Source organism: Dryobates pubescens, chromosome 11, assembly GCF_014839835.1.
Source record: "Dryobates pubescens isolate bDryPub1 chromosome 11, bDryPub1.pri, whole genome shotgun sequence".
NCBI classification, from domain to species: domain Eukaryota; kingdom Metazoa; phylum Chordata; class Aves; order Piciformes; family Picidae; genus Dryobates; species Dryobates pubescens.
Genome location: NC_071622.1, coordinates 12,475,117 through 12,488,678, shown reverse-complemented (window position 1 = coordinate 12,488,678; position 13,562 = coordinate 12,475,117). Strand labels below are relative to the sequence as shown.

The 13,562-nt window shown below is 44.8% G+C and overlaps 1 protein-coding gene across 2 annotated transcripts in view; it reads right to left on the bottom strand.

Annotated features, from left to right (window-relative positions):
• COP1 (COP1 E3 ubiquitin ligase) overlaps positions 1-13,562 on the bottom strand; it is a 165,704-nt gene that overhangs the window by 49,975 nt on the left and 102,167 nt on the right. For both annotated transcript variants that reach the window (XM_009904077.2, XM_054165727.1), the window contains exon 16: positions 470-587. In XM_009904077.2, coding sequence (XP_009902379.2) covers positions 470-587 — 118 coding nt within the window. The remainder of the gene's footprint in view (positions 1-469; positions 588-13,562) is intronic.

The window sequence follows — 13,562 nt, the reverse complement described above, 5'->3', positions numbered from 1 at the left end:
TTGGATATTAGCAAGATTTCTTTTCCTGAGTGATCAAGCACTGGAACAGGCTGCCCAGGAACATGGAGCTACCATCCCTGGAAATGTTCAAGAAACGTGTGGACATGGCGCTTCAGGACCTGGTAGCATTAGGTTGATGGTTGGACTCGATCTTGGAGGTCTTTTCCAATCAATTCTATGATTCTGTGATGCCACCTGCAGCTTCCCAAAGTCATGTGGCCAGGAACTGCATCTAGCTGTCTTTTTCTTCTTCCTCTTAAGTATTTTAGCTCCATAAGACAGAGCAGAGCCAAGTGACACCAGGCATGAATGTCTATTTTTGTCTTAGAAAAGCAGCAGAAACTTGATTCCCAAAAGCACAGCAGCTAGTGAGAGCACCCACCCACACAGGTCAGCCTGCACGATGGCCCTGAAGAGCTCCAGAAAGCCAGGCCCCGAGTTTTTAGCCCATATAAAAGGCAATACTTACGCAGAGACAATTTCTTCCCCGCTCACAAATTTTGCGTAGGAGACTGCCTTGCGATGTCCTTTGAACACCATGATGGGCTGCTTAGTGTTGCGGAGATCGTAGTAGTGAACACAGTGATCTGGAGGAGAGAAAGCAGAGGGGCAGAGTTTCATCAGTTGGGAGGGATGCTCACAAGAAGAGTCCTGCCTGCAGCTTCCACATCCCACTTCAAGCCTCATCTAGGATAAACAGTCTGCGCTATAGAAAAGGAGCCTTTCAACAGGCGTCTTCAAATCACCCCAACAATTCAGTCTGGGAGGGTGGAAGCAGCCTTTCGGAGAGTCACCGAGAGGCACAAGGTGCACCCACATGTGTGTGCATGCACACGTGTACTCTCACAAACCCCATCTGGCCCACGGGCAAGCCAGCAGCTAAAAGGACTCTCATCACTCCTGCCTGCCTTCCTGGCTCGCTTCCCAGCTTCTCTTAATTGCCATTTCCAATTCCCTGCACCCCCTTCTTCCTCAAGCTGTCCCCTCTTGGAAACACTGTTGGAGAACTAGAGGCTAACAACTCAGTCTGTTTGCTACTTAAATTGGACCGTGAAAAATAGGGATTAAATTTCTCATGCTTACTCTAAATGGGTAACCTCCATACTTTGGGGTTGGGGGTTTTTTTTCTCTCTCTCCCTTCTGCTTCTCTCCTTTGATTTTATTACCAATCAAGAGAATTAGCATTTCTGCTAATGAGAGAACCGGCTAAATCCCAGTTCTTCTTAAGATTTAATTCACAGATGTGCCGCAGTGCTACAACCACATAAAAGGGACAGCAGCAGAACTAGTAAGAGGTTTGATTTTCTGCACAACTAAAGGTCAGTTTCCAAGAAAACAGAAAAAAACCACAACCACCCAGGAAAAGAAAACCCCATGAGACCCAAGTCCCAAACACCCCCTCCCAGTGCTCTTTCCAGCTCAATGAGGTTAATAAGCTTCTCCATTCCCAACTTTCAGCCTTTAATGTTGAACTTCATTTAATTATCCCCTGCTATTCTGGAAGCACAGGGAAGGAAGGAAGGCTACACACACACACACATCCAAAAAAACTTGAGCTAGACATTTTCTCACCAAGCAACTTGTGATACCTAGACATCAGCTGAAAAATGCTCTGAACCCCCTTCCCATGGAAATCACACCCCAGGAATGGAAGTTTATCACAAAGTTGTGATGGAAACTCATTTAAACGGCAATAGTTGTGCAGTTATTTTGGTATTTGCACAGTATTTCAAAGCAGGGCTCTCAGCCATACAAACAGCACCCAGCTGCCTCCAGATCCCATGTGGCTGGAGAGATAACTGGATTTACAGTGATCAGGCTACAGCAAACACCACCAGACCAGCACAGAGAGCTTCTCCTCACTGTAATTGGGCTAACTGGTGGCTGTGACAGGACAAGGGAGGGCTGCATGAGACACTTCCAGTAAAATGAGGCAATCAGGGAGTTACCTTCCCCTCTAAATACTTACAGCATAGAATCGGTTTGCTTGGAGAAGACCTCTAAGATCAAGTCCTACCGGCAACCTAACACCTCCATGGCCATTAAACCACATCCCAAAGCACCATGTTAACATGTTTCTTCAACACCTCCAGGGATGGTGACTCCACCACCTCCCTGGGCAGGCTGTTCCAATGCCTGACTGCTCTTTCAGGGCGGAAGTAGTTTCCTAACATCCAACCTAAACCTGCCCGGTACAGTTTCAGGCCATTCCCCCTTGCTCTATCACTTGATACTAAGGAGAACAGACTGACCTGGCAGAGGGGGGGGGGGTCCTTTCAGGGACTTGTAGAGAACAATGAGTTTTCCCTCAGCCTCCTTCCTCCATGCTAAACAATCCCATTTCCCTCTGCTGCTTCTACTAAGACTCGTTCTCTAGACCCTTCACCAGCTTTGTTTCCCTTCTCTGGACACGCGCCAGCACCTCAATGTCCTTCTTGTATTGAGGGCCCCAAAACTGAACCCAGTATTTGAGGTGTGGCCTCACCAGCACCAAGTGCAGGGGAATGATCACTTCTCTACAAAGGGGGAAGCCCCCAATTAGAGGGGCTAATTTTCAAAGAAAGTTGGAAGGAAGTGTTGACAGTCCTTTAACAAGATTTGGGCACCCTGGTTCCTTCCACTTTTCTGAAAGCTCAAGCCAAAATCCCTCCACATTTTCTCATCTGGCTGGCAGACCTGCAGTGGTTGCTATGAAACAGTTAACTGGCAATTTTTCTTTTAATGAGCAGAATGATTCTAGCAGGAGCTTTCTATTAGAAGCTGGTTAGTGGATAAGCCTTTCAAGTCCATTTTTGCTTACATTTTCAACCACCACCTCTCCAGCTGGCCCATCAGTAGGACTCCTTGTGAGCACCAGCTTTTACCCTTCAGAGGGTGGCAGGGAAAGGGGTACCTGTAGATGGCTAGGTGTGAGCACAGCTGGAGCAAGGCAGAGAGGAAAGAGCAGGAAAGCCAAGTCCATTTGCAGAGCAGAGGCACAAAGTTGCATTCACCTTCTGAACATGGCAACAAACAGCTCTAAGCCTGCGGGCATCTGGCCCCGGCACCACGTGTGCCTCTCTGCGTCGGCAGGGCAATCAATCACTGTCTGCTCTGATCACAGTGAGTCCAAGGGAATGGGCAAGGCCAGGGGCTTCTAAAATTAGCCACTTAATTATTAATTGATTATTTCAGCAGCTGAATTGTTGGTGCCCAATTCAGAGTGTTGGTTTGGGCTTTTTTAAAACCATTTCAATGGAGGCAGCTATTTTTAAGTAGATATATGAAGAGGAATGCTCACTGCAGTCATTAACATCAGAACAGGTGGTCATGTTTTACCATTAAAGAGATACTCTCTCTTGTAGGCCATATGGACTTTCAGAAAACATGATAAAAATGCCATCTGCTGAGGAAGGAGAAAGCCCCAAAATGAATCTAAATGAGAAAAATACAACTCCCAGACACCTCAGCAGTGGCCTTGCCTGGTGGACTTTGATGAGCTGAAATTGGCTGCCATGGGCAGCATCTTGGGCAAGCCAGGAGGTCTGAGGCAAGGTGGGAAAGGTGCTCTGGAAAGCTCAGGGAATTTAGTCTTAAGAAACAGCTGAAGGTAAGGGGGGAAAAAAAAAAAGTGAGCACTGAGGGGAATCAAACACCTCCCACTTTGGGATGAGCCTGTAAGCTCAACCAGCATCCCTGGAAGACCACAGAGCACACCACCACTAACCAACAACATGCTGGGGTATTTGCTGCTTCTTTTGCAGCTTGAAGAGGAGCATTTGGTCAGGCATTGGAACAGGTTGACAGAATGAGAGGAAGCGGCCTGAAACCATGCCAGAGAAGCTTTAGGTTGGATTTAGGAAAAGTTTCTTTCCTGCAAGAATGGTCAGGCACCAGAACAGGCTGCACAGGCAGATGGTGGAGTCACTGTTCTTGGAGGTATTCAAGAAATGTGTGGACATAGAATTTTGGGATACGTTTAATGGGCATAGTGGTGATGGGTAGATGGTTGAACACAAGGATCTTAGAGGTCTTTTCCAATCAAAGCAGAACAATTTCAACCTGGAATTGCCATTTCCACAGTTAAAAGCCTCATACCTAACCCTTGGGCAGCACCAGCTTGCTGCTTTACTATGACTTCTGTGTTCAAGGCTTAATTGAAATATAGAAGAGATAATGGGAGGGAACGTGGATAGACACTACAACAAATTAAACACTCAGAAGAGATTCTTGTCTACTTCAGTGTCACTGAAGAAGCTGAGCACGACAGAATGTGGCTGCTGTGCTTTCTGAATTCAAATAAATGCTGGCAGCCTCTATTTCATTTTTTTTAATATATATATAAAAGTGATCTCAGAAGGCAAAAAGGGCAGCTAAGCTCTGCTGAGAGGTCTCCAACCACAAGGCTGAGTTTTTAAATAGTGCTTTTCCAGAGCGCTCAAGAACTGCTTGCTTCCCTTAAGACGTCGCCGTGTTCACCTTTGAGCTGTCTAGTGACAACTAATCAAGAATTCAGCCTTTTCCACACTTCCCAAAGATCTTACCACTCTTCAGTAAACATAACCCATGTCAGCAAAGGCAGGCATCCCTCATTGCTCAGCAGCTCATAAATTCATAAGACTCCAGCCAGCAGGAAGGGAAGGATGTGTTTGTAACGGACAAGAAGTGATCAGCATCTTCTCCATCTCCACCCTCAGTCTTTGCTTGGCTGCACAGGTGGGGATGAAGCTAATGAACTGATGATGTGGTTGCATGGTATTAGGAAATCAGGTTAAAAATTCCTATAAAACCCCCAGAGAGCTGGGAATTGCTAATGGAGGCAGAAGCATCTTAGGCAATTTCAGAGTTGTTCAGGAAGGTAGAAAGACAGGCTGAGAGAGTTGGGATGTTCAGCCTAGAGAAGAGAAAGCTCCAGGGAGACCTTATAGTGGCCTTCCAATACCTGAAGGGGGCCTACAAGAAAGCTGGAGAGGAACTTTTTACAAGGGTTTGTAGTGATAGGATGAGCGGGAATGGATTGAAGCTTGAGGAGGGCAGATTTAAACTGGACATTAGGAAGAAATTCTTTCCAGTGAGGGTGGTGGAACACTGAGACAGGTTGCCCAGGGAGGTGGAGGTGGCCCCGTCCCTGAAGACATTCAAGGTCAGGTTTGATGTGACTCTGAGCGACCTGATCTAGTTAGGGAAGGCCCTGCTCACTGCAAGGGGTTGGACTAGATGACCTTTAAAGGTCCTCCTTTCCAAACCAGATCAATCTGTGATGCTGTGGATTTTTTGTTGTTTTAAAAAAGATAAAGTCTTTTCCTTACACTTAAGATTTGTTAAAAAATTCACAGCCCAGCTGTTAGCAGCAGGCTTTAGGTTCAACATCACTTCTTGCAAAGATCTGAATGTGCAGTGATGAGCAGCAGCTCCAGCAAGAGTAGGCGAGGGTTAGAAAAGAGCATCACAAGCAGCAGCTTATGTTTTACCGAGTACCAGTACAGCCAGAGGAGCAAAGCACACAGCCCAAAAAGCAGAGGGATTTAACTCTCCAGGTACCCAGAAACATTTTTCTTCCAGCTCATGTGCTTCATCTACCTTCACCACACACATTAACCAGGCTAGGGCATGAGCTGATTCACCCCCTCAGGTTTGGGGTTGTTTTTTTTTTAACCAAGAACCATTTACTGGAAGGGATAGCAAAAGCAAGGACAGCAAAACAAAAATTCACCTGCAATGCAACAGCTTTAAATTCAACGGACGTAACGACTAGAAAGCCCCAGGAGCTGCATACGAAAGTTCTCTGGCTCTCCTCTGGAACAACCGAATTGCTGGAGAATCAATGACCATTTTTCTTTGGTTCCATCATTTAGAAATGAGTATTTCTCAACTGTTCAATATTTAGATCATCGATCCTTTCAAAAAGTAAGTAATTTACATTGCGCTCAGAGCTTTGTCGGTGCTTATAGACTGGGGAATGTAAGCGGTGCTCGCTGCTACATGTCAAATGAACGTGACGAGCCAAGAAGATGCTCATGCTCAAAACCAAAGTGGCAGGGTGGGGAGCCAGACGTTAATTAAGTGGTCTGTTACGAGTCTTTTGTTATCAAAGCACATTTTGGACCTTTTTAAAGCTTAAGTAAAAGATCTTCAATACCAGTGTCAAATAAATTTAATATACTAATGCTCTGGCTGGAGCCTGCCTCATGCTACAGCTGCTCCACTGAAACAGAAGCCCAAGCTGAAGCATAACCTTTAAGTGGGTTTCTCCTGTGTTTCTTTGACCATGATGACCTGATGCGTGGCATCCAGTAACTCATGTCCTCAGCTGATGATTCCCTCAGCTTTGTCTATTTGTTTTCCTCCACATGAACTTCAAACTCAGATGAAAGCTGCCTGTTTTCACCAGTGGAACTCTGTATATCAGCACTAAGGATAAGAGACATTTATAGTCTGAGGGGTGTACTTAAGTGACTTGTTCAACAAGATTTAAACTGACTCACAGCAAATTTGGTGCAAGATACCTCTGCTGTCCTCCACATAGGTTATTTTGAGGAAACTCAAAAGAGCAACTAAATAAAAGGGCACAGAAAAGCACGACTTTGTGGAGTCGATTGTGGTTTTTACTTTCATTGGTTAAAAAATTATTTCAGAGCTCCTCAAGGAAGCCCCCATTGCTCAATACATATTGAATGCTTAGCTGAAATCCAGTTATTTATATTTAAATACAGAACTGTTTGGGCTGGAAGGGACCTTTAAAAGTCACCTAGTCCAGCCCCCTTACAGTGAGCAGGGACTTCTGCAACAAGAGCTGGTTTCTCAAAGCCCCCCACAACCTGACCTGGAATGTTGCCAGAGAACAGAAATTTACCACTTCTCTGGGCAACCTGGGCCAGTGTCTCACACCACCCTCAGAATAAAACATTTCTTCCTATCTTTAGTCTTTATCTCCCCTCTTTTAGTTTAAAACCATCACACCCTTGTTCCCATCTTTCTGATCAGCCCCTTTAAGCACTGAAAGGTCACAAGGAGGTCTCCCTGGAGCCTTCCCTTCTCCAGGATGAACAACTCCAACTCTCTCATCCTGGCCTCACAGCACAGGAGTTCCAGCCCTCCCGTCATTGCTGTGGCCTCTTCTGGCCCTGCTCCAACAGGTCCATGTCTTTCCTGTGCTGAGGACTCCAGAGCTGGTTCCAGCACTACAGGTGGGGGTCTCTCAGGGAAGTGAGCACATGGTACTGGCTCATGGCCAGCTTTTCAGCCACCAGCACACCCTAGTCCTTTCTCCACAGGGCTGCTCTCCATCCCTACACCTCTCCTGTACCGACACTGAAGATTGCCCCAACCCAGAGGCAGAACTTTGCATTTGGCCTTGTTGAACCTAATGAGGTTCACAGGAGCCCACTTCTCAAGCTCATTCAGGTCCCTCTGGATGTCTACGTCTACCTATAGAACCTGATCTTTCCCTTGTTTCTGCTCTGCACACAAAGCATAAGCAAGATTACTCAAGACACAGTGGACAGAGTGAAGCCTTCAGAGCTACATCTGGGCAACTCGTTTAGCAGGAAAGTGTAATCATGTCCTTATGCCTTTAAGTGTCCAGAGCCCTGTGGTTCAAACTTGGTTTTAAGTGTACTCCTTCCCTTCATCCAGAGACATGTTGTCCTTCCCATAAGCGACATGCTATGCAGGAGAGGGAAAACCACCTCAGTGTATTTTTGTTGAACACAGATAAGCAAGCAGTAGAAGCAGCAAACTGCCAACACCAGGATGAGTTAACCAAAAAGTCTTTTTGGGCCAGGCTTAGTGGAATATCTTGCTATAGAAAGGAAACTTGCATCCTCAGAGGTACAGCTTTTGGATGGACTAAAAATAGAAAAGGATCCAGGAGGATCACATGCAACCTCAGTTTCCAATGCTAAAAACTTGTCTTTGTTAGTGAGGAGAAAGGGGAAGGAGATAAAAAGGGACAACATCCTGATTTAAAAAGAAACTCCAACCAATAGCAGCAAGCTGTGCTACAGGGTACTGTATTGCAATGCACTGAAGATGACTTGGCACATTAGATGCCTCAGACCTTACAGAAATCTGAACAAGGGCCAAGTAAACAAGTACTCAAAAACCTGAGAAAAGACAGACAGCTGCTACAACACCCAAACCTTGATAAAAGAGATTTCCTTTAAGTTTAGAGGAGACCTACAAAAGCTTCAGCACCCTCTTGACCTTGAAGCCATTTAACAAGCTGCATATTTACTTAGAAACTAAATAAAAAGCTCTTAAGAAGGAAGTTGAACCTCTCCACTGGATCTTCTCCACACCAGGAAACAGAGACTCCCACAAAGGCAGCAGTATTATCCAAGGCTGGTCAAAACAACAGCTCAGCATTTAAGTATGAGGAAGCCCAAACTGCAACTAAGTCCTACACAGAGTGCAGCTTCATTTTGAAATTCATTTTTGCTCAAGGGCCCCGAAAGCCACAGAGTAAGGCAGGTTGGAAGGGACCTTTGGAATCCAGCCAGTCCAACTTCCCACTCAAGGAAGGGACAACTGCAAAGCTGGATTCAACTTCTGAGTTAAACAGCTGTGCTCAAGGACCCTACTCAGTGAAGCTCTGAGCATTTCCAAAGACAGATTCTGTAAACTGTTCCCCTCAAAAGTGCTCTTATGTCAAAGGATTAGGGAGAAGTGTTTTGTAAATCCAAATTTACTTAAGCCATTTGCTGTTGACTTAAGAAATGAAAGGCATTCACCCCCCCAAAGGCATCAGCCCACCTCTCAGTGTTAAGAAGGCCAATGGCATCCTAAGATGCATTAAGAGAAGTGTGGCCAGTAGGTGAAGGGACCCTCTGCTCTGGCTAAGAAACCTGGGGGCTGTTTAGCTTGGAGAAGAGAAGGCTGAGAGGGGGCGGATCTTATTAATGTTTACAAACATCCAGAAGATGGGGCCAGAATCTTCTCAGTGGTCCCCAGGGACAGGACAAGAGGTAACAGGCATGAACTTGAACATAGAAATTCCATCCAAATATGAGAAGGAACTTCTTTACGTGGAGGATGGCAGAACACTGGAACAGGCTGCCCAGAGAGGTGGTGGAGTCTCCATCTCTAGAAACTTTCAAGGCCTGCCTGGATGTGTGCCTGCACGATCTGCTTTAGGTGAGCCTGCTCTGGCAGGGGGGTTGGACTCAATCTTCAGAGGTCCCTATAAAACCTCTACCATCCTGATATTGTTACAGCATTCATGTTTTCTGTGTTCCACTTCAGAAGTTTCTGGCTTCTCAGATCTTTCAGGTTTTGTCTACCTGCTCCCACATGATGGGGGTGACATGAAGCACTGCCATACAGCCTTAGCTCTCCTTCAACTCATTTCTCCTCTTACTAATCAAAACCAAAATGGAGAACTGCTGAACTTCAACCAGTGCCAAGTCTGTAATACCAAATCACAGCAGTTTGTGTGACTGAGGTGGCTTTGTTCAAAACAGTTTTGGGTGGAGATTTAATCTCCCCTAGGGCAAAGAGGCAGACAGCAGTTTGAACATCCATTTATGGACCCTGCTCTTGAGAGAAGACTGGGGACATAAGACAGTTGAACATTCCATCTTTGGGAATAACTCAACTCAAAGCAGCAGGTGAACCTTCATGCAAGGGCCACAAAAATGGCTATTTTCATTCTTGGGTATCTTCCAGGGCAGAGAAGAGTGTATGGAGAGGAAAAAAAGGTCTTTAGTATAGGAAGAGAAATACAAGGTGGCATTTGGGCATTCAACAAAGAATGGTGAGGAAGCCTTCCAGCCAGAAAAACACTAGAAAGAGATTTATTTCACTTGACAGGGTAATGCCAGTATGGGATGTGATCAGTGCAGGCTTGGGCCTATCACAAGCCCTTTCAAGGTGGCAAGACCGTGCAAGTTTCCACTGCATAAAGGGAATAGATGTTCTGGGAAAAGAGAAAAGACGACAGCACTTAAGGGATGGGAAATAAAGCAGACTTGAATTCAAAGTGAACAAAGCCCTGCACCAAAAATTAACACGAGAATTTTCTGCAGAAGAAATTAGATATTATCGACAAGAGTGAGTTGCCATCAGAGCATTCTTTACAAACCAATTTCTCCCACTGTAAGGAAGGAGATTAAAACCAGGTTTGATACAGCCTGAAGCAAAGAACCTTTTGACAGACCAAACTATCTGGAGCATTTTGCTGAAGAATGCAGCGTGCTGTTTTCCACTTGCAGCATGACAAATCACATGAAGAGGAGACAGCAGAAATAAATCCATTTTACCCCAACATCTCCCTGTAGAACACTGCAGCACAGGTAAAGCTAACTGGTTTTTCTTCTTCTTCTTTTCCTTCCCCCCTGTCTGTAACTTACCTTCAAAAAAAAAGAACCTGAGAATGTTTTATCCCAAAAGTTGTTGTTATAGGCAGATTAAAATGTCTTCTGGATATGGCTTTGTATTCCTTATTTTCTGTTCCAGCAGAAATTGCAAGTATTTTGTTTCTACAACTAAGGCAAAATTATCCATTTGATGCATTTTCTTTTTCCTCCTCTTCTTACCTGGAGTTTCCTCTGCAGTACAGAAAGAGTTTTTATCTGAATAACCATTTTCTGCTGCCCTGGGGGAGTGCTCAGATTCCCTTCTAGAAGCAACATTCGGGTCTACAGCAGCAAACTGGCACAATGCCCTTATTTTGTATTTCATGTGTGTGCCTGAGATGATTTGGGATGCAGCACTTCATGCTTGCTGCTGGACTTCTGTCTAGACTATCGGTCTTATACCCCACTGTACTAGACTCCCAGGGAGCTCCTGCACACTCTGTCTTCATAGGTGTCAAGCATTCACATCTGGAATACTGTATCGTTTTGGGCTCCCCAGCTCAAGAGAGTCAGGGATCTACTGGAGGGAGTCAAATTGAAAGCTACAAGAATGACTGGGGGACTTGAACATTTGTCCTATGAAGAAAGGCAGAAGACAGGAGCTGTTTAGTCTGGAGAAGAGAGGGCTGAGAGGGGATCTTATCAATGTTTAGAACTATCTGAGGGGTGGGTGTCAAGATGAAGATGCCAAGCTCTTTCCAGTGGTGCCCAGTAATAGGACAGGGAACAACAGGTACAAGCTGGAACATTGGAAGTTCCACCTCAACAGGAGGAGACCCTTCTTTATGGTGAGGGTGCTGGAGCCCTGGCACAGGCTGCCCAGAGAGATTGTGAAGTCTTCTTCTCTGGAGACTTTCAAAATCCACCTGGATGTGTTCCTCTGTGGCTTGCTCTAGGTGATCCTGCTTTGGCAGGGTGGTTGGACTACATTATCTCTAGAGGTCCCTTCTAACCCCTACCATTCCATGACTCAATGGGTAGGAGCCACTGAACTTTGGAAAAGCATTCAACAGGTATTTTCCCTGCAGGTCAAAGCTTCCTACCACATGCTCTTCCCTTACAGCATGCTCTAAGGACTACATAAGATTAAGCAAGGTCTCTGTGATTTATTTTGCTGGTGGCAAAGTCTTACAAAAATACACCTTTCAAGAGGGGAAGCAATAGAACCCATGATGTTAGCAAGGAAATGAAAGAAGTTTCTAAAGCAGAGGAAGGCACACGGGTATTTGGGGGGATGACAACTCAATCTTCTTTTCCTACACTGCAATACAGATGATGAGCAACAACCTCTGAGAATCATATTTAAGGAATCCAATACAAATCCAGACCAGGTTTTCATTTAAATGAAGGAAGAGCACAGCTTTCAGAAGAACAACAATGCCTATCAGTGCTCTGTTTAGCAGCTAGACTGGGTGACAAAGGAAGCAAAGCAAGAAAACTCCACTCCATGAAAACCAAATTAAAGAGAGCTGAGGTTAGGTTAAACACATCCAGTAGCCTCAGTTTTATCTCTGGCAAAATCAACAACACAAGAAGCACCTTCTGCCTTCCTTTCACCAAGCACAGCAGACACCTTTTACCTTTCCTCCCACCACAGAAATGCTCAGGAATGTGACATCAGAGGGTTCCAGGTTGAAATATTTAGAGAGAACTCTGCAGGGAAGACTATGCTCTGCTTCAGCCAGTGATTTCCATCTCTTACTAAGACCAAATGGACCATTTTTACTTTTTGCTAATGTGTATCAACACTAGCATTCCACTACAGATCTATATCTCCCTCTGCTGAACAGATGAAGGGAACAGCAGCCTTGATGGGAACTGCCAACTGGGTTTTTAACCTTTGTATTCAAGATTCCCTAAGGCTTGAAGCTACAGATGACATTTTCAGGGTTATGGATAACGGTCTTTACACACTGGGGACATTTTTTTCACTGACTTGTCTAAAGCTTTTGACACACTATCCCATAAAACTTCTACCCTAAATAACTTGTCTCATTCTGTGGAGAGAAGGAGGAGACATAAAACATTAGAGATCTTAATCAGTTGAGAAAAGGGCTCTGATGGGAGGGGGAGGCAAGCCAGATTTCTCTAGAACTCCTTTGAAACTCTGACCTTCATGGTTTTAAAGAGCTACTGAGATTTCTCACAGGAATAAGAGTTAGATGGTTTTGTGCAATTCAGTGACTGCTCCCTATCAGACTGCTAGAGAATCAAAATATTCAGTACCCATATGGAAGATTTACTCATGTTAGCGAGCCAGTGAAGACAATAGCAGCAACAACCTACAGCTTTGGGAAGAATTCAATCTTCATGTCTGAAAGAAAAAAGAATTATGTACTGTTCAGCTTCTTAATCCAGCTTTTCTCATTGACTATGTAACATTTGTCACTCTACATGCACTAGTGTGTGTAGGCTGATGTCCAAAATGTGTTTTATGACACCTAGAACATTTGAAGAATGGTCTTTTAATAGCTGGAAGTCCTTCAACCCATGGTGTCTAAATGCACTACAACTTAGAAGATCTGAAACCCCCCACATGACCACCAGGAATCTTTTTTGTGTTGGATAAGATCTATCAAAGCCAAACGTACTACCTCATATACTGAGCAGGTATCTTCCAGTTTAAGACACTTATGGAACACACGTTATTTGTTCTTACTGCAAAGCCATGTCATCTCTGGTTCTTGAATTACTCCAGTTTGAGCTTGGATGAAGGGAAAGGCCAGCAGGCCAGGGACCACAGGCTCCAAGAGGTCAGGATCATGAAGACAAGACATTAAGTAAGGTAGATAAGAAATGGAACATCCTCCCTAAGATTTTAGGAGTGCATTTATAAAGCAATAGCTTTAAGGTTTTTGTATCAGTAAATGCCCTACAAAAAGAGCAGTCACACTGGCTCTGGGGAAAGTGCAGGCTGCTGCCATACACATTACAGCATGCAGCTGAGGATCCCAGTCTGCCAAATTATCAAACACAATTTTAGTCCACAACTACCATTTTGTCTCTCTAGCCTGAGGAGATACAAGCCTTCTTTTACTAAATTCTGGAGATGGTGATCTAGATTCATGGCGTAAACTGCCCTTGAAGCAGACTCCACTGGAAGAGATGGCTGATATTAAATACAGCACCACAACTGATAAAAGTCAAGCTTCAGATAAGAATGCTTAAACCTATGCCTAAAAGGGATGGTGGATTATGCAGACATGGAAATAAGCACAGGAAAACATG